We start from the raw sequence: 25,467 nt of genomic DNA, 5'->3' as shown, positions 1-25,467 counted from the left end.
CCAAAAGCTGAGCAGAACATCAAGAAAGTTTATATATTTAAAAAAAAAAAAAAATTTTTTGCAACAATTAAGAATACAGTATTATGTTTAGGTGTGTTTAATACATTTTGTATGAATCACTACGGAGCCCCAGACATGACATGCAGGAAAAAATTGTAGGCTAAATCGTGCGCACGATTTACTAATTCGTTCCCTCGATTTACTAAAATGTGCGCACGATTTACTATTTAATTCCCTCGATTTATATATCATGCACATGATAAATATATAAATCGAGGGAACAAATTAGTAAATTGTGCGCACGAATTAGTAAATCGAGGGAATGAAATAGTAAATCGTGCGCACGATTACATTTTTTTCTTGCATGTCATGTGCGGGGCTCCGCAAATCACAAATAACCATCTCATAAAATAGTTATGTTTTCTCATGAGATTTAGCTTGTCTGATCGAGCAACAGTAACCTATGAAGGCTGGAGCTTAGCAAAGAGTGAATTTGAACTTGTATGAAATTTGATGAGAAATGTTTCAAAAAGATTTAATATCTGTCACTTTTGATTGCAAACTTTAGTATCCTGGCAACTCTGAGCAAAGTTTGAAACATTGTCGAGATCTCCCCTGAAAGATTACTGGGATCGTTGCTGTCTTGGAAAAACAACTGAGATATTAATGAGATTCCATGTGTGATTTTTCTTTCCTATGGGGAAGGTCATTTGCACCAGACTGCATGCGAGTATGAAGAGACTCAAAGCAGCTCATTATGAAGAGGGATGTGTTTTACTGACTAGTGTGGAAGAGCGCAGCCAGGGGCAGCCAGCCATCTAAATCCTCTCTTTCTCCCTCCCCCTCTCCCACCCTCCCTGTTCATCCCCCGTCTTACGCTCTCCCAGGCCTGAAAGCAGCAGAAATTAGTTTTGAGGGAAACAAGTGCGATTGGGTCTGTATAGGTCAAGACGGACTTTGTTCCGTCTGAGGGTTTATCTAAACTACAGCTGCGTTGGACAATGGGCCAGGGGTGGCTGACAGAAACCCAAGCTGTGAGGGCTAAATTACTGCACTGATAAGACTGAATTAGACGCTATGAAGTCCAAGAGCTCAAGAGACACTGAAGAGGAGACGAGAGACTCGGTCGATGACACAGAGGAAGAAATACAAAACTAGAAAAAAAAAAAAAATCAGTGCCCTAAAACCTGAGAAGCTGCCTATATAGACAGCATCCTAACTGAAAAATGAATGTCAAATGTGATTGATTTGGAAAACATAGACAGCAACTCTTATATCACACAAATGGGGCTCCTTGTAAAGCAACTGAAAGACTCGACTCTATATTGACTCTATAGTTTAAGTTTGACATTAGCATGTTGCTAAGCTAACCCTGCAGTTGAAGTCTGCGTGGGATTGATTTTTCAGTCCCACTCCTGCAAGATTCTGTCCCCTCTTGCGAAAAATAAGTTATATTTCTTTCCGCTCCTGCCGCAACATTGTTTTGCAAAATCCGCTTGCAAAATCCTGCAAGTAGAGATCAATGTGGATTTATCAGTCCTGTTTCAGTACGATTCTGTCTCGCTCTGGTGTCACAGGATATTTTTAGAACCTTACATTTTAAACCTGAAACATAAGGCAAAAGGAAGGTTTTTCATTCAGAAAATCTAACACTGTGTCATACTCGACCCACTCTGAGCGGGATTCAAACCGAAGTCTCCAGCATGGGAGGCGGGCACGGATGCTTTAACAAGGATGCTAAAGACAGCAGTCTCTAGCGTGCACGGGGAGGGAGGTTTTACCTGCACAGCTCTTTACTAGCTGGCTTCTGTTACACTCACCCCCCTAAAACTCACTCCCATCCGGGTCACGGCACAAAATTTAAATGGTCCTACTCGACCTGTTCCAAGCAGGATTCGAACCGGCTTCTCCGGCATGTGAGGCTTTATTTTAGAGATACTTATACCTTATTAGGTAGATATGTATATTATTTTGGGAGTGCCAAACACAGTTGAGTTGGGTCCTGCAGGAATTCAGACCTCTACCCTGCAGTATAAAAACATGTGCACATAAAATATTAAAAATCTAAATGTTCTGTTTTATTTTAAAAGGTATATATTAGTAGTTTGTGTCAAAGCAGTCACTCTATAAGGTAAAAGTGGTCCAGCGCCAGCTGATTTAGCCCAAACCCCATGCAGACGGCAGACTTTTCTCCATGCTTCTTTAGGAACATATATGCATTTTGACCTCATTAATTGATTTTTCACCCCTCTCCAGCAGAGGGTGGAGAATGCTACTAAGAAAAGCCTTAGCAACATCAGATTTGCTCATATCACACCTTGCATACTGCTAGACGACTTTTGATATCCACCAGTTCTATTAAACATGGTGTGTCTTTGACTTATTAAGCCATGTGACGTGTATTTTAAGAATATAGATCTTGTTACCCACCTTGTTTTTCAAGTGCACCTCTCTGGCATTATTGTCAAATCTACCCTTGAGCCACCAGACACATACTTTAGTTCAACAAAAATGAAAATTCATCATTTACTCACCATCATGTCAGTCCAAACCAATAATAATTTGTTCATCTTTGAAACACAAATGAAGATTTTTTGAATTCTATTCCAGCAATTTAATCTGAGTCTTCTGAACTCATCCGCACATCAAATATGCTAAACAGAAGCACAAACTTGCTTGCTTGATACATCAAGTAACCACATTTTCATTTGACTTTCAAAAATAAACAAATGTCTTTTAGTACTTGATTGATTAGAGAATCTTCAGTTATGGGTGGAGAAACCTTTTTAAATAGAGTACCCTACATATACTGTATCTGTGTCATTAAAAAGCACTTAAGCATTAGAAAAGCACATCACGATATCCTGTCAAGAAGGTGTATGTACAATATATTATCTTCAATTAATGCCTTATGTTAAGAAAGAAAGATTCTCGTGATCCTATTGGCAAACAGGATTTGTGGTACCACCAAGTACTAGATGTCTGACACTGATTTTTCCCCAACAAATGAGATGTTGTTTTACTGAATTAGTGCAGTAAAGAAACTCCAGAAATCTGTTTTACAAAGGAATTAGTCCAAATATTTAATATGAAAACTGATTTGACAATTATTCTCATGGCAGACATTAAGTAAACACGAGGGGTGACGGTTCCTGTTGATACATACATGATATCACTTGGACTCGTAGCCATCTTTAAATAGGCTCTGTAGAAAAGCAAGTGGTGTCATTGATGGAAATTAGTGTGAAAAATGTGTCCCACAGACCAGGACGACAGATTTACAGGGATGGGTTAAGCTGCCGAGAGACACAAGCACAGAAACAGTCATTATTCCTACAACTCAACCACAACTTGACACACGGCTGGGTTTCAGAAAAAGACGAGAGAGCTGGTGAACGGGCCAACTCTCCTTTCCAGAATAATGACAAATTTAACATTTCTGCACAGTGAAACAGAATGTCGTCATTGTCTTTGGGCTCCTAAATGGCTGTTATTTCACATAGTCGTCTTGAGGAAAGAATAACAGTCAAACATCAGTCTTTTCTGAAGAGAGACACACACATTATGGCGCACCTGGGGCGCTTGAGTGTTGCTCTAACTATGACAAAGAGCTTGAACTTTGAGTGACTTAAGAGACGTTTTTTTCCACACCGTTATTATGCTTGTCTGGTTATTAATTTATTGTATTTTGTATTGCTATCATGGTTGGTAATCAAAACAGTATTATGCACCTATTTTTGGCCGTAATGATCTGACAACATTTGCGGCCAACAAAAAGAGGGTGGGGAAAACTACGCCTCCTATTTTTCTACGAAAGAAATGGTGGACCTTAAATACATAGACTTTCCATTTACATTTTAAGTCAAATGACAATGCAGGATGACCTGTGACCATTTATTTTATGATGTAAGTTTATATTTATGCACAATGTGCCATTTAAAATAAAAGCAGTGGGTCTCTTTCAGGAAATGGAGCTTTATTATCCCTCAAGAGACAAATGCTTACAGATGCTTACTTTTTTACAAAATGTTAAAAAAATTGCATTGACCTTCAACCCCATAACATTCAACGCCAAAACATTTTGAATGTAACAGGGCTGAATAGTCATTGAAAAATAAAAATGTTTTTAGACATTTTGAGGTGTTATTTAAGGAGCCCCTAAAGCAGAATTCCTTAAATTCGGCTCTGGAAGGTTGCTGTCCTGCAGAATTTAGTTCAGACCCCGACCTACCTGCAGTTTTCTAGCAACTCTGAAGACATTGATTAGCTTGTTCAGGTGTGTTTGATTAGGGTTGGAACTAAACTCTGGCTCTCTTTCGCATGCACAGGAATTTTTTATATGCTCGCGTTTGACAATTTTCGGTTTATGTATACTGTAACCTATTTCCTTTGTGCGTCACTACCATTACTATTAAGAAAATTAGTGAAATGGGATGTTGCCGCTATACGCAGCTCAGTGTGCATTGTCCTGTATGCTAAAAAGATTGGTACAGTAAAAAGTGCTCAAAATTTGGACTTCGTTAGAGCAGTTCGTCTAGCACGGGGATAAATCTAGCTACATATTCATTTGGTATTAATTAATGCTTGATCCTCCCCGTTATTATAATGCAACGCTTCCTTAAAGGGTTCACCTAAATGTTCACCCAAAAATGAAAATTCGGAACACAAATTAAAATATTTTTGATGAAATCCGAGATGTTAACATTAAGGTTGAACCACTGCTGTCACATGGACTATTTTAATAATGTCTTTAGTACCTTTCTGGACCTTGAAAGTGGTGGTTCGATGATCAATCTGTCTATGGAGGAGTCACACAGCTCTCAGATTTCATCAAAAATATCTTAATTTGTTTTCTGAAGATGATCGAAGGTCTTACGGGTGTGGAACAACATGAGGGTGAGTAATTAATGACATCATTTTTGAGTGAACTAACCCTTTAAGCCCTCTGTGTTTATGGCACTGCTCGCAGTAAGTGCAGCTAGAATTGAATGAAGAAAGTTCTCCAACACCTGTAAGGATGCATTAAATATGACAAAGTGGTTTATTAAAGGGTGTATTGATGTTTTTTAAGCACATTTTACTGTAGCAATATTTTTTTAATTGGCCGTTATTTTTTTTATGGGACAATATATATGTACTGCCCTAACAAAATCAAAATTCTGAGCACTTTTTACTGTACCAGTCTTTTTTATGGACCCTTGAACTTGGCAAATAGGACAACGCACACAGCGGTATTGCGACATCAGCCCATTTTGCGGCATGGTTTCTCGGCGGCAACAGAGGATGCAGACATAAGGCCTTGATATTAGCAGTTCTGCCCAAATGAAATCCAAATTTTGAGCAAGCAGATTTCTATTAATTCATGTGCATCCATGCTCTAGTTTTCTTAATAGTAAGATGGTAGTGATGCACAAAGGAAACGCGCTATAAATGTAACGCGTGAGCACGCAAAAAAAAATTCCTGTGTTTCAAAAAGTTTCGTGAGCACAAAAATGTTTCTCGTGTGCACACAAAAGTCTGAATATTTTCCATTTTTGCAAAGGTCCCTTTAGGGGCTTCAATACAGTAGTTATTAGCTATTCATTAGCCATATTTATGTACAATATGCTGTATAAAATAAAAGCAGTGGGTCACTTTCAAGAAACAGAGCTGTATTGGTCCTCAAGAGACAAATGTTTAAAAAAAACTGTATTCACCCCAGCCCCCAAATATTTTGAATGCAACAGGGCTTTAAAAAAAAAAGTAATTTTAAGCTGTTTAACAGCCATTTTTTAACTGTCATTCAACTCTGAAACATTTGAAATGTAACAGGTTTGAATGATCATTGCACAAAGCATGATTTGAAAGAGAATTACCATTTTTGTTCTTTTTTGAGGCATTTACTAATACACACCAATTCAAATGCCAATTCAAAAGATAAATATATGAATTTCAAATGAACTCTGTGACAGAGTTGAAATAACGTAGCACTTTAGGGTGTTTTTAGAAATGTGGTGAGCTTCAGCAGTAACCGTTTCAAATGAAATAAATAAAAACTTTTCTGAAAATGTGATGTACAAAAGGCACAGTTTCCTGACAATGACCCCAGTGTCAAAGCCACACATCAGTTATTTAGTACGACCGAACGGACTGTAGGAGTCATTGATCTTAGCTTCTGTAAAGAAAACACAAAGTCGTTGAAAACACTGACTTGAATGTGAATTTGATTAACTTCAGTGAGAAGAGACAAATATCATCGTGAAGAAACAAATACACACTTTCAATGTGAAAATATCACTGTAATTAGCAACATAAACATCCCAGACAAACGTCATCATTCAGTGTAGTGGAGAGAGGAGGCAGTGTCTGCAGTGGCCTCAGGGCACAAGAGACCGTGATGGGCCTATTCATCAACACGTGCATGAATGATGGGTTTTCACTGCACGCACAACTCACAGGCCTCCAGTAACCTGCTCATACCCAGATGGAAACCGAGGTTAAGGGAATGTTTGATTAATGTCGCTGGACGATCCACCTGGTACTTGGTCGGGAAACTTGCATGCATCACAAATCAATGTAAATAACGCGTACAGAGCACCGATTGCCCACTTTTTCGGTTTGAGTAAAGTACCAGTAGAGATGCTTGCCTTAGAAAACACGTCTGCTATGCAAGATGGAGAATAGCAAAAGATGAGAATATCGAATTAAAGACCTTGTTATCGCCCGGCTGTATGAACAATTTTCATTAAAGTGCAAGATTAATTAACAGATGGGGTAATTGGTTATGAACAAATGATAAGGCATCAATGCACTAATAAATCTTGACATTTAATTTGCTGCCCGCTTCCCCCGCTATCAATTACTGTGTTCCTGGGAATAACTGACAATGTTTCAGTAAGACGTGAGAAAGGCGGGCATCTTTCAAAGCTCCTAAAATGCTCCTTTGGTGTAGACACCGCAGCATGGACCATATGTTTAATATTAGGTGTAATCTGTCCTACTCAAGTGCTCTGAAAACTGGGAAAATTGGATTAAATTGGCTAATGGCATGTTTAAAACCTCCATAAAATGAATGCGAGTGGAAGGTATTACAGTGTTTTTGACTTGCGCCTTCTTCTCTTTGTGCATAAACAAAGGTTGGCTCTCAATGATGCAAAACTAATATATGCTGGTCAACAGAGATCTCAAAGTCCACAGGAGACATATTGATTAATATCATGTGGGACGGAAAGTGAGAATATTTGCACAATATATGAGCCCGCGGCATTATAATATGTTTTTCCAATAAATACACCTACCTACCTATCTACCTATTTATCTTATACAACTGTCTAAGATAGATAGTTCAAGGGATAGTTTAACCAAAAATGAAAATTCTTCCATCATTCACATTGTACCTGTATATGTCATTGATGTCCTCAAAAAAAAAAAAAAAAATTGGCAGATTTTAAAGAGCAAGTTGCCTTGAGATGAATGGAAACGCTAACATAAAGCTTTCTTCAGGTATTACTGACTTCCTTGATTTTAAGATTGAAAAAATTACTCCCATCACCTTTAATGTTTCTAAATCACAGAGGATATTTCATGCTGCATCTCTTTAAATCTCTCGTCTAATTGTAAATCATTCTCAGTCTTTCTTTCCAAAAACCATTAGCATTGTTCACCTTTAAGGCAACCCCTCTGTACATTCTTCACGAGATGTTCAACAAACTGAGCAGACAAGTTGCAACTGTGCCGATGGAGTATCTCCACAAATGCTTAGCGGCTAAGCAATTCGACACAAAAGCTGGCAAACAGAAAGGTGAAAGGCAGGGTCAGGACAGATAGCGCCGAGGCGTGGCGCTCAAGTCAAGAGGGATGTTAGCGTAAGGACAAACAAAGTCAACCACGGGCATGAAAGCTGCCTGTCAGAGGTGGATCAGGAAACAAAAGAATTCGGGCAAAAATATGAGGAACAACCATGGAGAATCAAACATCTGTCACGTAGACCAAAGGCGCAAAGCGAACACTTCCAGCACCAGGTATCGCTAAGTCAACATCACGGCAAATATGAGAAAATGGCGAGGTAGAGCTTTTTTCAGCAGGATGAATAATGCTGATATGGAAAAGTACCTTGTGTCATAAAGGCAAATAGAGAGTTTGCGTTGCAACAAAGTCATCTCTAGGTCAAAGCCTTTGAAGTTTTCGGAGAGGTGGAGAAATAGAGGATGGGTGGCATCGAAATCAAAATAGTAATAATAGCAGCTTTGGTCTAGAGATCTCTATGAAACAGAATCGGAAGTAAATGCTGAAGCACACATTTGAGCGCTGTAAAATCACTGTTGAGTTTTACTGGCAAAATCAATGAGAGGTTATTCATTACATACAGAGAGGACAAAAACCTTCGCCAACAGATTTCACTGTCTTGAAAACTTTTTTCCTGTCTTTTTTAATTTATTTTTGATATTAAATGTCTTTTATGTACAGAATTAATTGTTTTACCCCTATGTTTATATATAACACCTGATTGGTGTGTGTGTATATATATACACTGCCCTCCGCAAGTTTGGAAACGCCCTAGAAAAGTAGAGTTTTTTTGACAATATTGGCATGAATCCTTTTTAATTTGTGATATTTTGCACTGATAAGGGACAACACAAACTACGAAAACATATTTTATTATATAAACAGTTTATACATAGAAAAAAACTCACATTTTCAATTAATCAAAATATCCACCATTAGCAGCTATCTGACTAAACTGGGTTCTAATTTGTTCATTGTATTCTAAACTTAATTGGCAATCAATTGTTGAAGCTATTAAGGTGTGCTGACCCAAAAATCTTTTACAAACCTGGGCCAAGTTTAAACCAGTAACCAGGCATCACAGCTGGCAAAGGGGCATGTCTGACTTTGACATGTATATATTGCCATTATTATGTAATCAAAATGAAAATTATTATTGCTGGTCTTCAATGATAATGTCAAGTTACTTTAATGCATTTGCACCAAAAAATGATAAGGCTTTATGCTGATATCGTCCAAAACCACACTTTGCCAGGGGTGTTTCCAAACTTTTGGAGGGCAGTGTATGTGTATGTATATGTATTTCCACTCCTGACACTTTCGGCGGTGGACGGGGGTCAGCACGGGCAGCCTGACTAGTCTGCGGCTATGCACCTTTCTGTCAGAACCAGCATTAACTTCTTGAGCAATTTGAGCTACAGTAGCTCGTCTGTTGGATCAGACCACACGGGCCAGCTTTCGCTCCCCATCAGTGAGCCTTGGCCGCCCATGACCCTGTCGCCGGTTCACCACTGTTCCTTCCTTGGACCACTTTTGATAGATACTGAACACTGCAGACCAGGAACACCCCACAAGAGCTGCAGTTTTGGAGATGCTCTGACCCAGTCATCTAGAAATCACAATTTGGCCCTTGTCAAACTCGATCAAATCCTTACACTTGCCCATTTTTCCTGCTTTTAACACATCAACTTTGAGGACCAAATGTTCACTTGCTGCCTAATATATCCCACTAACAGGTGCCGTGATGAAGAGATAATCAGTGTTAATAACTTCAACTGCCAGTGGTTATAATGTTATGCCTGATCGGTGTATATATAAAATTTAAAAAGTGTGGAAAATATTATGTAATATTAATTATGTAAATTTGTATGTTTAATATACATGAAATGCTAGCTAAAACATTAGCCTAAGCAAGGCTAGTATTTTATTATTTTATTACATTAATTTTGAGATTTTTGGTTACTATGAAAATGACTACTCATAAAAAAATAAAAAAAATAAAAACATGACGGAAGTCCTGTGATGCACATACATTTATTGCAGTCAGGTTTGGTATGTGTATCTTACCACAGCTTATACCTGGATTGTTCAGTTTCGCTCAAGCATTACAGAATCTAATGATTCTTAGAAGCAGTTCCTGTTACATGATGATAACAAATGAATTAGTCTGACCTTCCGTTTTCATAACATACTTAAATTTCTGACAGTATAAATCAGAAATTTATACTGTCATAAGGGATGGGTACAGAAAATCTTACGATAAATGACACTAAACAGCATCACTGAGGTCAAACCGGGTTTAACATCAAATCTACCACACCCACTGACACTGCCAGGGCACGGCGTGTGTACACATCATTTATCTGGCTTTTGAAGAAATGCCATAGCAAGCTTTCTCCTTCTCTGATTCCCTCATACATTGATTCTTTTGTTTCTTGGTGGAATAAAGAGTCTCCTTATATGTTTGTTGTTGAAATAAAGTTCTATCAGTGTCACCACCCACATAAACTATTCATTTACTGCTAAAAATACTCACTGAGGTTGCTAATTTTATTTACATGTAAAAATCATGTGTCCTGCACCAGAGGACCAACTTTTTTCTGAAATTTAAAGCACATTAAGTTAAATAAATAAATAAATAAATAAAAATAATAATAATTTTGGCAAGAAATGGCAGATATGTCATATCACTTCCCTGGCAGAAGTCTTGCAAAATAGGTGAATTATCTATTATTCATGTGAACATTCAAATATGATGCACCGAGACATTTTATGCAATGAGAACAAATTTAATTTTATTTCACAGACATCAAATAATCTTACTGCGTTTTTCTTTTTGTGTTTTAAAACAGTGTTAACTAAAACTTAATGGAAATATTTTTGTTAGCTGAAAAATAAAGCTAAAATGAAATAAGATTTAAATATTAGAAAGAATGTTAGAAAGAAACCTTAAACATAAAAACATTACATAAAACCCTTTAACTTAGAAAAAAATTACAATTTGAAATGTTGCCTTGGCAAATGAGTTTAGGTTGAAGTACTGAAATGACTAAAACTGTAAACAAAAGGCTAAATTGGCTCATTGTCTAGAAATGATTTAAAAAAATGACAAAAAGCACATAAAACTTCCAAAACTTACACTAAAATTAAAAATAAAAACTGAAATTATAAAAATAAAAGCTAGTACAAAAAATTAATAAATACTATATATAATAATAATATATAAATATACAATATATATATATATATATATATATATATATATATATATATATATATATATATATATATATATATATATATATATATATATATATATATATATATATATATATATATAAAAGTATATGAATAATACTAATGTAACTGGTTCCACACAAGAAAAAAAGCAAGGTTTGAAACAAAATAAGGGTGAATAAATTATACCAGAATTTCATTTTTTGGGTGAACTGTCCCTTTAAAATCCAGTTAAATAAACTTGAAAGTAAAGATACACTATGTAACTTTTTTGTTCAAAATTAACAAAATGTAAATAATGAGTCAATACATCATCATCAATCCTTCTTCTAAAACATGTTTTTGCCTTACTCTGATTCACTATGGTAAGCCTATTATAAGTTTTTATATTTTGGACCTGTCTGGGTGTTTTTGCAGGAAATTTCAAACATACTATTATCTATAAATAGAGAAAAGTTGCTCCAGCTACTTTGAGAGTGGCATAGGTTAGTTGTCACAATGAGCAAGAAAGGTTGACATGAAGCATGCTAAATCTTGAACCTCCGGGGAATCACCCGTTTAAAAAAAAAACGGCAAACAGAGGAGAGCCTGCTGGAAAAAAGGGGAACGTGACATTTGCTTGGATTTTCAGAGATGGCAAGAACTGTAAAGACAATGCCGATATGGTGTTTTTACTACTCACCAGGTGAGTAAGGTATTTTACCTGCCCTCTCTAACAGATTTCATTTTAAAGCATTATCGACTGTGAAGGGTCATATTCATCATATGAAAACTCACTGTTGATTTCACAACAATGATTTATAGCTGTTGTTTTTTGTTGTTGTTGTTGTTGTTTTTTCTTTCTTGCTCTTGATGACATTCCCTATGCCAGTAAAGGAAGACGTTAATTCAGAAACACACACACAGCCTGTGCTCACACTGTCCCCTCTAGTCATATCTGGCAGTAGACGGACACACACACAAAGGCACGGTGACGGCAGTCCCCTATGGAACTAATCTGACAGCATCTCACGTTGGATTGCCAGCATCCCACCTCACGTTCTATAGTGTGTTCGGCACTTCCGTCAATACCCCAGCTAGTGCCATCACACCATCGACCCCCTTAAACCGACAGGGCCACTGGCTATAAACCTTCCTCTCTGGGACCCCAGAGTCCCGCTCAGAAAAAGATCTGATTGAAAGCGTCTGTGTCCGGGGTCGCTGTTATAATATGTTGTGATAAAGAGAATCATAATGGCTTTTAAATAGACGGGCTCTGTCTCTTGTTCCTGAGCAGTGCTTTGTGGGTAGAGAGAGAGTGTCTCTGGGAGTGAAGCCCTGGGGCTAAGCATCTCGGAGATTGAGCTGTCCGTCTCGCCGAAATGAATCTGAGTTAACACCTCTTCAGTCGAGACAGGACAGCCTGGGGGACAGACAGAAGACGACTTCCTGTTCTACCTGCAGTCTCTTCTCATTAACCCACACCTGCAGCACCAAGCAAACGCTCACAGACATCAGTTCGGTTTGAAAGCCTGGTGAGCTGCCTATCTAGACAGCATTTTAAGGCATATTCATGACTGTTGGAGGTAGGCAGCATGATTATGCTGCCACGTAAGCAGACTAAAACGTACTGCCCTCTCATTCGTAGCTGAAGACAATTGAATAACACAAAATATTAAAAAACAGATTTTGTTTGATTCGGCTTACAAGAGGTGAAGGCCATTCCAGAAAGCTTTGCCATGAGCTCAGATAACAAAAATCCCTCTAAAATGCCAGACAAGAGAGAGAAGTGTTCTGTACTTAACCATGTTGAAAAAGTTTTTCTGGTTTAGCTGTTTGACAAGCCTCTTGTGAGAAAGAAGTGTGATTAACTGTATTGATTGTGCACTTGTTTTTTCAAATCTTAAATGTATATTTTTAAAAAAGTACTTACATATAACCTAATATTTATTAAATAAAATAGTACACTTTTGAGACTAGGGCACTTACACTTAAGTAGACTTTTAATAATATCAAATCAAAAGTGTGGTAACATTTTACTTGAAGCCCTTATTTATAAAGCATTATAAAAGTATTTTGAATGCATTAATAATGCCTTGTAATGCACCTTATAATGCATTGTATGGTCTCATGAATAATTGTAACAGTTAATATACATTATAATACTTGTGTTGTGCTTTTAGAAAGTATAATCCATTAAAACACATGACAAATAACTAGTTTCAGATGAAACAAGAAATCTGCAAATATCATAATGCATTTTAACTTTGGTTACAATTATTTATGATATAATATATAAGATATAATGCTTTATAACATGCATTATGAATACCTTTATAATGCATTATACATAAAGGCTTTAAGTAAAGTGTTACCAAAAGTTTTACTTTTGTCATGCTTTAAAAGTAGTAAAAGTAGTTTTGATGTGACTAACATAAAGCACACGTACAAGTAACATAAAGGACAAGTATTTGATTATAATATTAACTGTACTGTGTTATTCGATATTACATGCATCATTACAAATGTGTACTTTCAAAGTCTAATGCCATTTCATGCATTCTGACTTATTTACACTGTTAAAGAGTTGGATTCCTTTGCTAAACATTGGCAAAGTTTCAAAAAACGAGTTGCACGTATGACGGAGTATTCCTGTGCCAAATACTCTCTTTCCGGATTCAAACAAGTTTCGGAAAGTTTTTTTTCCCGAGTATGGCCCTGTATTACGTAATAAAGGGAGGTATTCCTTGAATGGGCACTTCTCCCGGAAGAGCGCGCACACACACATCAACCAGAGAGAGAGCAAGAGCCACCCATCAATGTGCTTCGTTCGGGTTACGCAGCGCTGCACAGGACTTGCTCAAGAAAAAATTTAGCACTTTGTTTTTAGACCACGAAATCAACAATGTCACCAAAGAAGTGTGTTTTTGGTTGTGAGGTAAAGATAACCTTGCTTCCCAAAGTACCCAGCGTTAAGTGAAGCTGAGAGATTTGTGCTCACGCATTACATTGATGCACTCACAACATTTGTCATTAAAATAACCATAGAAACTAACTATCAAAATAAGGATAAAGTTGTGTCTGAAAGTTGCAATCACTTTTTTATTGGTTAAAATGAAGAGAATATCTTGTGTTTTCCATGGCTGCTCAAGCCCTCAGGATCAGCGCTTATGGTTTTATAAACAAAGCCCAGTTCCACACTGGATTTACAGATCGTTTGAAACTGAAAGATGGAGCGGTCACAGCGGTAAAATATCCCGTTTTGTTGGCAGTCGGCGCATAAGTGCATATAAATGTAAAACAACACAAAGGTATAATGAATCAAAAGTTATCCATGGATAATGCGATGGTGTATTGTCTGTGTTTAAAAACATTAGTCTAGTTGACCATTGATAGATTCGCTACGCAAAAGTTGCGCGTGCTTGTCACTCTTTAGCTTTGCCCACGGCACGCCTCCAGGAGCTCGGCTGTTTTCGGAAAGACTCGGTACAGCGTTTCTTTCTTTTATAAATCTGATTAAACTAAAGACTGTTCGGAGATATGAAGGATGCTAAACTACTCTATATAGGTACCCAAGATTAACATGAGATTGGCCGAAACTGTGTGTGTTATGTACCCTTTATATACATTACATACAAGTTTCAATAGAAATGACATGTATATGTAAGTATATTTTAGGTTTCAATAAATGCTTGTCAGTACATTCAGCAGTACACTTTAACCATATTCCAAAGACAATAAAAGTAATTATGAAATGTAATATAAAGATGTTCTTAAGTTCTGTAAGTGGGTCAATAAACCACTCTAAAGTTTAGCTAATTGTATACAATATAAATTTTCACATTTTCAATTAATTGCAATTAATTGTCTGAAAGCATTACATTCAGTAAGCATTTCCTTTTAAAATAAATAATTTTAAAGTAACCTACTCTTTTAAAAAGTATTCTTTTTTCACAATGGGCTTGTCTTCCAGTCTGGGGTGCATTTCCCATACAACTAACTTTCATTTTTCTCAGTTATTTTGCTTTATTTCCAGATCCAATCACAGGCTTGTTCAGAAATTGCGCTATAAATCTCTTGACAAACTAAAAGACAAAAATGACACTTATATTCGAAATAAAAGATATAGATTGTACTGAATATCAGCATGCTTATTTTGTTACAGATAAGGATTTATTAAGTACACGTCATGCAAACAAGAAACAATGCTTCTAACCACAAGTCGAGAGCTGCCGTTCCAACCACACAAGTTTGCGATGCTGTTTGCGAATGTTCTTTGGAAATTTGGTTTCGGGAAACACTGACTCATTGAACTGTGCTAACGATGCTTTTGGGAAACGAATCCCTGACCAGCTGACATGTACAAATATTCTTTCAGAAGGAGTCGGCTTAGCAATATGTCAACTAAACTTAGCTTAGCAAAAGCTAATGCTAAACTCAAACACTATTTGTGTGACGTGTGAAGTTGCTGAACATGTAGAGCCTTACAAATTGGTCACTTATACGATTCTTTTTCATGTGTATGTGTAGACAGTGGACAGAAAGGAAGTTCAAAAATTAAAGCTATATGAATAAGGCATTGAATGCTTTGTTTGCATGTATTTAGAGCCTAAAATATAGAAAAGTCATGATTGTACCACAGACGGAAGCCTTAGAGAATGACATTGGTTACCCAGCACGTTTTGCAGTCATGAGAAACCACGTGAGCTCTTAATGCATATGAGCCGTGATTCAAACACTTGGTGGATATCTGTCTGTGTTTGGCCCATTGTGGCCGGTCTGTAATCCCACTCTATTAACACCTCTGACTCTTTGCTCTTAGCTGCTCTGCTCTCTCACTTCTGTCTATTTGTCTAAGGGTTGGGCGGTGTGATGACGTAGCCAAGTCCAGCTCCTCAGGGACAGCGGCGATGGCTATCTATGTCTGACTGTTATGACTATCTCTAATAAGAGCTCAGAACCCTCCAACCATGGCGAAAGGGGGCAGACAGGATGTGGCTTAAGATGTTTTCTTTTATTTTTCCACCTTTTAAAGCAGATGTTTTATGAGCTTGAGGTTTCTGAATGATTGTTTTCACTTTTCTTTTCAGTAAAACATTTAATGCCCTATAACGTAACACAAAGTATAACTGTAATAGCCGTGAGGGAAATGATTGCCACACAACAACCCCTCACCCAAAAATGAAAATTATCCCATGATTTACTCAATCTCAAGCCATCCTAAGTGTATATATCTTCTTTCAGATGAACACAATCGGAGATATATTTAAAAATATCCTTGCTCCTTCAATCTTTATAATGGAGTGAAAGAAGGGTGGGGGGGGGGCAAATTTTGTCACCAAAAAAAAAAAAAAATTGCATCCATCCATAATAAAACTAATCCATACAGTTCCAGGGGGTTAATAAAGGCCTTTTGAAGCGAAGCGATGCATTTTTGTAAGACAAATATCCATATTTAAAACCTTATAAACTCAAATAACTTGCTTCCAGTGGATGTCCGTACGCATACTGCAAGAAGATAGTCATATACACCTAGGATGTCTTGAGGGTGAGTAAATCATAACCCTTGTAAAGGTGAAGAGTGTGGTTTCTGCACCATTAGCAGCAACAAAAGAATTGCAAAAAATTTTCAAAACACTCCCCTGACTGTCATTGGCCGGACAAGCAGATAGCCCCGCCCCAACATCACACCATTGGTTGTTGCTGTGTGAGGATGCTCAAACAAACAAAGCAATGTTTTGAAACTGCCACAGAGTCTAAATACTTTGTAGTGGGAATTGGGGGAAGTATTTTAAACCTGAAAAAAAAAGGAATAATGCAATTAAACAGAAAATCCTAAAATGAAGGCAACACACTGTCATCTGCTTTCTGGCAGCTGCTAACAAGTATCATTTTTATAGATGGTTTGTCACAGATGGTCCAACAGATGTCTCTCTGGTCTTTAGCAAGTGTGTGTATGTGTGTGTGTGTGTGTGCATGAGCAAATACCCATAGATGTGCTCCTCGTCAATCGTTACGCTGTCAACCAGGGCCTTGAGTGTACTCTTTATAAAACATAAAGCCAAAGTACTTGAGCGTGTAAATTAGGGCTGAAATTTGAGCGTTGTGTCAGGCAGACAGAGACGGCAAGAGAGAGAGAGCTTTCTCTTGGGGTCGGATTCTGATGAGCATCATTAGTGGCGAATCCAACCCAAAGCAGCAAGACAGTTAGAATGCCTTTTTCTGGGGAATTAAACTAGGCATGTCGAAAGCAGAAATATGAATTCCTTGAGAAAAAAAAAAAAAAAAAGTATGAAAGCATGGTGTTGAGCTGATGCCTCTGGACTGATTATTGCATGCTTCAATGGCTATTTATGGAACGCTAGGGTACTGCATACTGCCAATTGCTGTCAATCGATAAAAATAAAAATAATTAATCACACATTTTTCTGTAATTAATCACAAATAACAGATTTTTCAATATATTTTTATATTGTAATAATTTCACATTTAATCTAAAAATTAATCTAGAAACAACAAATACAATATATTTTAAATATTTGATCTAAAATGACCGTGACTTTAACAGTAAAAGACTGTAAAAATGCTGCGGTGAAAAACTGTCAATTGGTTCACAGAAAGTTTCCATACTATATACGGTGAATAACTGTAATAGATCTAACGGTACATTTAATGTAATTTTACGGTAAAATACCGTTAAATTCACAGTTTTTGGAAGTGAAAAATAACAATTCATTGTAAAATTCACAGTGAAAAAACGTAAATTGACATTCCCACAATTCCCTGCGTGACACTTCACATTTGATATATTTTCGTTGAAATAACTCTGTTTCTTCTTAGTTTTTCTCATTTTTTTCTAATCAGTTATGTACATTAGGGTTTTATTTTACATCTAATGTTGTTAAATTAATGTTTATTGCATTTTTAAAATTTCATGCATGTTACCATGATGGTGTTTAGTGTGTGTGTGAATGACACTGTGTGCTCCTTCTATATATTAGCATTGTCCTCCTCAGCTTGTGGAAAAGCTGCTTGTGATGAACTTTGATTCATCATGTGACTCTTAACACCACTGTGTTTGGTGACTGTCAGTGAATTATAGAGGTACAAAACAGATATTAGTACTTCATTAGGTTGGTAAATTAACATTATATCAGTTAAAGAAATTTTACCGTAAATTTAACAGATTTTTTTTTTTTACGTTGCTACTGTATTTTTTACGGTAAAGTTCTGGCAACCACAGCTGCTGGTTTTTTACCGTAAATTTTACTGGGATTTTTTTTTACAGTGTGTAGGAAACATACAGAAGTTGAATAAAGGTATCAAAACACTTCACAGTCTTTACTTCATAAATTATAAATAACCATAGATGTTTTATTAAAGCTACAAAAGTTACTCAATCAAGAGCAGTGAGTGAATTTCTCTTTTTCTTTTGTTCTATGATTAATAGGGGTGTGACGAGACAGGTATCTCACGATACGAGACGAGACAAGATTTTTACACACTATTTTTAAGAAATCCTCAGTGGCGAAATACATGACTAGAAAAAATATTCTGCAGGTGTATTTGAAATGTTTTAACTAATAATCTTGTAATGAATGTCATTTCAGTTCTACTTTCTGAGTATGAATTATCATATGCAGCAAAAGACAACAATACTCAAGTACTGTAAAAGGTTTTGCCACTGACTCGACTGACTGACTTCTCTTCTGTATGATTTCAGTCTCTTCAGACCTTACTGTACATGATTTATGAGCTTCTACAACTTTTGACCTCCTAACTGAACTCCTTTCCACAAACTGATCATAGAAATAAAAACAGTATAAATAAAAATGGTAACACTTTACAATAAGGTCTTATTTATTAACATTCATTACCAACATCAACTAACAATGAGCAATATATGTGCTACAGTATTTATTAATCTTTGTTTATGTTAAAAATAGTCAGTTGTTGTTAGTTCATGATAGTTCACAGTGCATTAACTAATGTTAACAAATGAAACCTTATTGTTTGTGCTTAATAAGATTAAGAGAAAACTGTTATTCATTTTTATGGTAACACTTTACAATAAGTGCAACGGCATGAGGGTAAGTAGTGGTTTATTAGGCTACTGTCACTTTAAGACCTGACACAAATCTGACACGAATACCATTTTCTCACAACACTTTACGTTCATTCAAGACTTTATTTAACTCATTTAAGATTGTGCTTATGAGGATACTAGATCAAACTGGCATTTTGGCATAATTTTGTGTGTTTTGTTCATTCAAGCTCGAAAGAGAATGGATGCTTTGTTAATTGCGCTAAATATCTAACGCATTAAACAGAAAAAAAAATATGTGTGTGTGTGTAACTAAGAAAATGTGACAATGGACAAATGGTTATTTTGCATAAAAAAAAAAAAAAAAAAATTCTTAAAAATCTATGTTTTCCAGTTTATTCTTTGCAATAAAAACGAAAGGTCAAGTCGAGTGTTTTGTGCGAAGCTCAAAGCATAAAAAAGTCCAAATGTTTCAGAAATAAATTCTCACTCAGGCCCAATGAGTAGGAACTTTGTGGGCCCCCCTCCATCACAGGGCCCAGGACAACATTTCTGGATGCACCCCAACAACGGCCCTGCTCATATGTAATTCTAAATGAGTGTAATGGTATATATCAGTGGAGCTGAGTACACAGAGTGAGAGAAGAGAAAAAGAGAGAGAGCGGCTCACGTCTGATCAGTCATGTGGGGGGAAATCAGCATGTGCCCTAATGAGCTTACCGAAGCAACTTCAATATCCTCCGATGTCATGTTGAAATGAAAATTAATAGTTCAATATGGCTCCACGCAAATGCCACGCGTCTCCCATAACCCATATCATGTGGCGTGACCAAATGAGTGTATTCTAATAGATGTAGGCAGAAGAGAAAAGCTGATATCTTCAGTAATCAGGGTTTTGAAAATCACCATTAAATGAAATTCAGGGATGAATGGAAAAGAAAGGGGGAGATGAAAAAAACCCCCAGAGACATGGAATGAACATCTTTACCCCATAATGTGCTCATGTCTTTCCCACAGCTGTGAGCTAGTCACCGCAGGGTTGACTTACCACATACACCAGTCAAATTGGCCCTTGAATCACTGGAGGCCCTGTTCATCTTCATAGTCTAAACTAAGGTTCTGTCTCAAATGACCCCCTTGACCCTTGCAGACCTCCTACGAGTCCACACTTTGGTGAAGTAGTGTTGCTTGAACATAATGTTCTTGGGTCCTAGAACACTCTGAATTCAGCCAAAACAGTATGGACATGCTTGAAAGAAGCTTAAGAGACTGGATGTCCACTTCAAGTGAGTCATTTGGGACAGGGCCTAAATTGTGTCTTTCAAATTCAAATCGAACGATTTCAACTTTCTAATGCTAATAAAAAGGAATATATAAAGTGCATGCCATATCATCTCCACGTACCTCCCATCCATAAGTGGTCTCTTTTACCGTGGCGCTCTGCAGTCCGTTGTATGGTCCGAAGCGTTCTCCCATCCGAATTTTGACTTTAGCCCAGATCCCAAGGCCAGCCCCTGGAACAGACGACTCGCGGAGCTCCAAGTCAGCAGGGATGGGAATATCATCGGGAATGTAGACGGGCACCTCATAGGGTGAGCCCTCTTTAGGAGTGAAGTCCTCATTGCAGGGCTGAGGGGACGTGGGCCCCACCGCAATGGGGGACATGATGCTGTCTTCTGTCTCCTCTTCTGCGCTCTCGCCAGTCACGAGATTGGGCTCTGTGTCGTACATGCTGTCTACTGCATCACTGTCATCTGAAAGACAATACAGAGACATTTGCAATACATTAGCAGAATAGAGATGCAAAGCACATCAAATGTTCCTCAGCTTCATTTCTCCAGATCACCATTGTGTTTGATTTGCTGATTTTGAAAGGGATATTTCACCCAAATTTCAAATTCTGTCATTAAAACCCATATGATTGTCTTACTATTGAACACAAAAGGAGAAATTTTGAAGAATGTTCATGCAGCTCTTTTCCATGTAATGACAGTCCATAATGACCATGTGTTTGAGGCTCCAAAAAAGGACCAAAAATAACACTATAGCTTTCAAATCAACTCAAATGGACATCATTGGCTGCTCTTACTTAATTTTGTGGCGTTTCTTCCTTTTTGGAGCTTGATAGACACCATGAATTGTTAGAAAAAGAATTATGTGAAAATTCTTGATTAAATAATTAAATGATGATTAAAAATCATATTTCTGTTCCACAGAAAAAAATAACATCATACGGTTGGAACAAACTGAAGCTAAAAAACAATGGTTAAATAATTTACATTTTTGTGTGAACTATACCTTTAAATATACAATCATTTGCACTGCACATTGAACATTCTGTGCTTTGAACATCATCTTTTTATATGTATGTTGTTTTTAAGAAAATGTAAGCGGTGCGAGTCCTGTTTTCACCAAGAATGATAACTATAAAAATAACTGTAACAATAATTATTAGTGTCCACACCAAAGCACAATAATGTTCCATTTTCATAAGCGTGAACTGCAATGATGTCGTCTACCACTTTGAATGCTTGAATTTTGATTGGCTGTCAATGTTTTTATCAGCTGGGGAAAAAAAATATTCCAACAATATAGTCTTTCTGTATTGTTATGTCGTATGGACTTTCTTATTCCCATAGAATTAGAATGATTATTAAAACTTTATAGTTATTTTCCCCGGTACGAATGGGCCTTTAGTCTGTTCAAAACTCACTGTAACAATGCTAGGATGTTCTGGCAGGTTGCCAGGGTGTTGCTAATTGGTTGTAAGTGGCCCAAGTCAAAAAAGTCAACACTCAAATCTCTATGATGTTCTTGTCCTTCCAACCCCACCCCCATTTTATCTTCTAAAAGGCAAAAATCATAAGACCAATCACTTTGAAAAGTAATAGCATATACTCAACAAGCCATACACTTTAAGGTATCATTCTTATCATTGTGAATGTACCAACGTTTAATACTTAGGGATATGGGTTCTTCAAACCACTAACCATAAGTATAAGGAAAATAATATCATTCCATGTGGATATTAAACCATCACCCTTTTTTCTGTCACATGTCCCCACCAACCAACAAGAGACCACCAACATCACCAAGCCTTTCAAACAAGCATGAACGTTTCAAACCAAACTTTTATTTATTTTTTTAATCGCTGGTTATACAGTGATGTGCACTGATCTGTGAATAATGCACTCTGCGTAAACCAAAAAAAAAAAAAAAAAAAACAGACACTCGTGAAGAATTCAAGCTTTGTTAGATCTTTCACTGTAGCTTAGTGAGTCTGGCACAGGGAGGATCCCATTTATTTCATAGTCACCGCCATTTCCTGTCTGATCATTTTACAAATAATGGCAGCAAATGACCCTGTGGCCTGACGCCACTGCCAGCCATCTATGTTTATTGTCACTCTTTGCCTGACAGCATAATTATGGTACTCATCATTCATGCTAGCAAAAGGAACAACTCCGTTTGCTAAAAATAGGTTCTGTTTCTCTGCATTAGTTTCACACGTATCGCAAGGTACAAAGGACGTGAAAGCCCTTTAATACCACACTGTAGGATCATCGGAGCTGGAGCTGTCAATCTTTGAGAGATGTCACCTGCATCGGTGTTCTAAAATTTCTTAGTTGAGGGTCTGAGGCAGGACACATGACACTTTCGATCTGTATCCATGACGACAACTACGCAAGTACGCATGGATGGACTCGCTGTAATTTGTAGCAGCACCACTGCAGTTTGCTATCCAAACACAGGACCAGCAATCAGGGCTAACTAGGCCGCAATTACACCAGGAGTGCTTCCAATCAACCAGACTCGGCCCCCCTGCCAGCGCTGCCAAGAACACAAGTTTATGACTCCAAACTGTTTTCTCTCACATTCAAACGCTACTTATAAACAACAGCAAAGTCATGAATAAGTATAAATTGTAGTTACTGCTAAGTTGGCTTTAAGTCAAACGACAGCGGTTTCATCCAGTCAGTTAAAAGGTAGGGAGAAAGAACAGAAATGTTCCCCATAAAAACCCTGGGAACTTTGGAAAGTTTGACCTTTAATACAAAATTAATAAAATACATTATTACTCTGTGCTCTGCAATATTTGATTTTGATTGGTCAATCGCAGCTAAACTGCATTATCGACTGTTGATTCTCTACACAGTTGTGCTAGTGTGTTGTGTCTCTTTCTTTCTTGCATAATAAAATAATCTATATAGCATGATTTCAAATATTTCATGTCATTTCATGTCATTTCTGAGGTCATGATCACCTGTCATTCCCAATCCATAAGACTGTTGTTCCTCTTTGAAACATAACTAAAGATATTTTAATGAAACTTGAGAGAGTTCTGTCCCTCCATTGAAAGTGCATGCGCCTAAAATGTGACACTTCAAAAAGTTTATAAAAGCATTGTAAAAGTAATCCATATGCTTTGAGCATTTTGAACCAAGTCTTCTGAAGATTTACAAACGCTTTATATGATGTTGCCATATAAACATTGATCACCACACATTCTGCTGCAAACAGAAGCTCAAAAGTACTTTCTTCACAGATGAGAACCAGTGAGGCTTGTTCTCATGTATCACGCAAGCATGTTTGATTTGTGAGATTTGTTCTTAGAACATGAACCAAAGTCTTTTGCTTTAGAAACGACATGAGAGTGAGTAATTGATGACAGAATTTTCATAAGTACGTGAACAATTTCTTTAAAATCAAAAGATGTCCTACCATCCCATGGTAACTTACAGTATGCAAAAGTTAGGACTGGAAATGCAAATGTTTGTGACAAAACCTTTTTCAGCAATTCTCAACAATCAGGGAATGTATCATATAAAAAGCTCCACAGTAAAAAAAAATTAAAAGCTTTAAAAACAGATCCTGCGTCATCTTGCGATTTTGAGGGCAAAGAAATGTTTTACCAATTTCTTTAATGATCAGACTTTCATTGGAGTCTCAATGGAGTCTCAAAGCAGCCAGGCAATTAACTTAAGAACATGTGGCCCAGTAGTAGCTTCCCCTTTTCACAGATCAGTTAAAGTTTTATAACCACTGCCTATCTGGTGCTGTTTGCAAGAATCAAAAGTGTTTTCAAACCATTAAAACTTTTTTCCCCCCTTCTCATTTTTGGCATATGACCTGAGTAAATTTTCAACAACCATAGAAAGGGTTGGAAAATCTATAAAATACGCCAGTTAAAAAGGCTGTAGTGTACGAACAGATAGCTACACTAGAAGAGTGATTTAAAAGACATTTAAAGGACTTAATTGTGATGAACAAAACATCCGAACCATCAGAACGCAACGCAGTTTTCGCAAACATATAGCTACGTGTTATATGTGTTGCTTATGACTCAAAAAGGGAAGTTTTCAGGGTGTTTTCAGACAGATAATGTGCTTTTTTCCAAATTATATTGTTACAATGTTGCAGTTTCTTCTTGGTTTGGTTCGCTTTCACAAGGAAACATTTCAAAGCATGCCAAAATGTTTATAAAAATCACATGTGAGTAAAACTGTCCTCTCATTGGTCAGAGTAAATCTGTTTATCTTCTTCATAGCATCATCAAGATGGATTGAAGTTAGCCGCTGCAACACATTTCCCATTATGAATTATGATACAGATTGGTTTGTTGGTCCGTTTGGTCAGATTGCCTTCTCACCACAGAATGCGTTTTCAATTGGACCGAGACCACCTTGTTCAGGCGATCTCGAATTGATCGTTTTGGTGCGGATCCAAACTAAGGGTATGTTTACAAGACAACGATGTACTAAAAACAAAAACGCTTTTCCTTTGTTTTTTTTGCGTGCAGACGAGAACGTTGTCAAAATGTAGCTGTGTAGCTGGTCCTACTCAACCAGCTCCCAGCATGGGAGGTGGGCACGCTAACAAGGACGCTTAAGACTGTAGTCTCTAGCGTCAGTCACTAGTGCACCTCTTGAGGCCAGGGGAAGAAGGTTTGCTTTCACAGCTCTTACTAGTTTGCTTCTGTTACACTCACCCCCCTAAACCTCACTCCCATCCGGGTCACGGCACCAAATGTAACTGGACCTATTCGATCTGGTCTGAGCAGGATTCAGCATTTCTGGCACCCCCACGGACCGCCCAAAATCTGTTCACTGACTTTTTGATACACTTTTCATGTAAAAACAAAACAGTGTGACAAAGGTTGGTTGGTTTCAATGTCAATCAGACGGTCTCTTCCTGTCTAAGTGAGCGGTTCTTGGCCAGAATAAGCTGCAATGTGAACCAGATTCCACGCCACAAGTCAAAAATCTATAAAACTACCAGAAGAGTGGATTGAATAAAGAAGCATTATAAACCAAGGCTCTGATGTTCTTGGGATAGGGATCTCTGTTGGATCCTGATGTTCAAAATGTCACCCGGAAGTGAAGTGCCTTCTTATGTCTGTGTTTGCTCTCGCTCTCATACTGAACTGTTTATCCTGATTACAT

The 25,467-nt window shown here is 37.2% G+C and overlaps 1 protein-coding gene across 7 annotated transcripts in view; it reads right to left on the bottom strand.

The window, feature by feature from the left end:
* prdm16 (PR domain containing 16) overlaps positions 1-25,467 on the bottom strand; it is a 254,827-nt gene that overhangs the window by 149,557 nt on the left and 79,803 nt on the right. For all 7 annotated transcript variants that reach the window (XM_048210729.1, XM_048210730.1, XM_048210732.1 and 4 more), the window contains exon 2: positions 20,429-20,778. In XM_048210729.1, the coding sequence (XP_048066686.1) occupies positions 20,429-20,778 (350 nt within the window). The remainder of the gene's footprint in view (positions 1-20,428; positions 20,779-25,467) is intronic.

Source organism: Megalobrama amblycephala, linkage group LG12, assembly GCF_018812025.1.
Source record: "Megalobrama amblycephala isolate DHTTF-2021 linkage group LG12, ASM1881202v1, whole genome shotgun sequence".
NCBI lineage: Eukaryota > Metazoa > Chordata > Actinopteri > Cypriniformes > Xenocyprididae > Megalobrama > Megalobrama amblycephala.
Note: the sequence above shows the minus strand (reverse complement) of the source record. Positions and strands in the feature narration are given on the sequence as shown.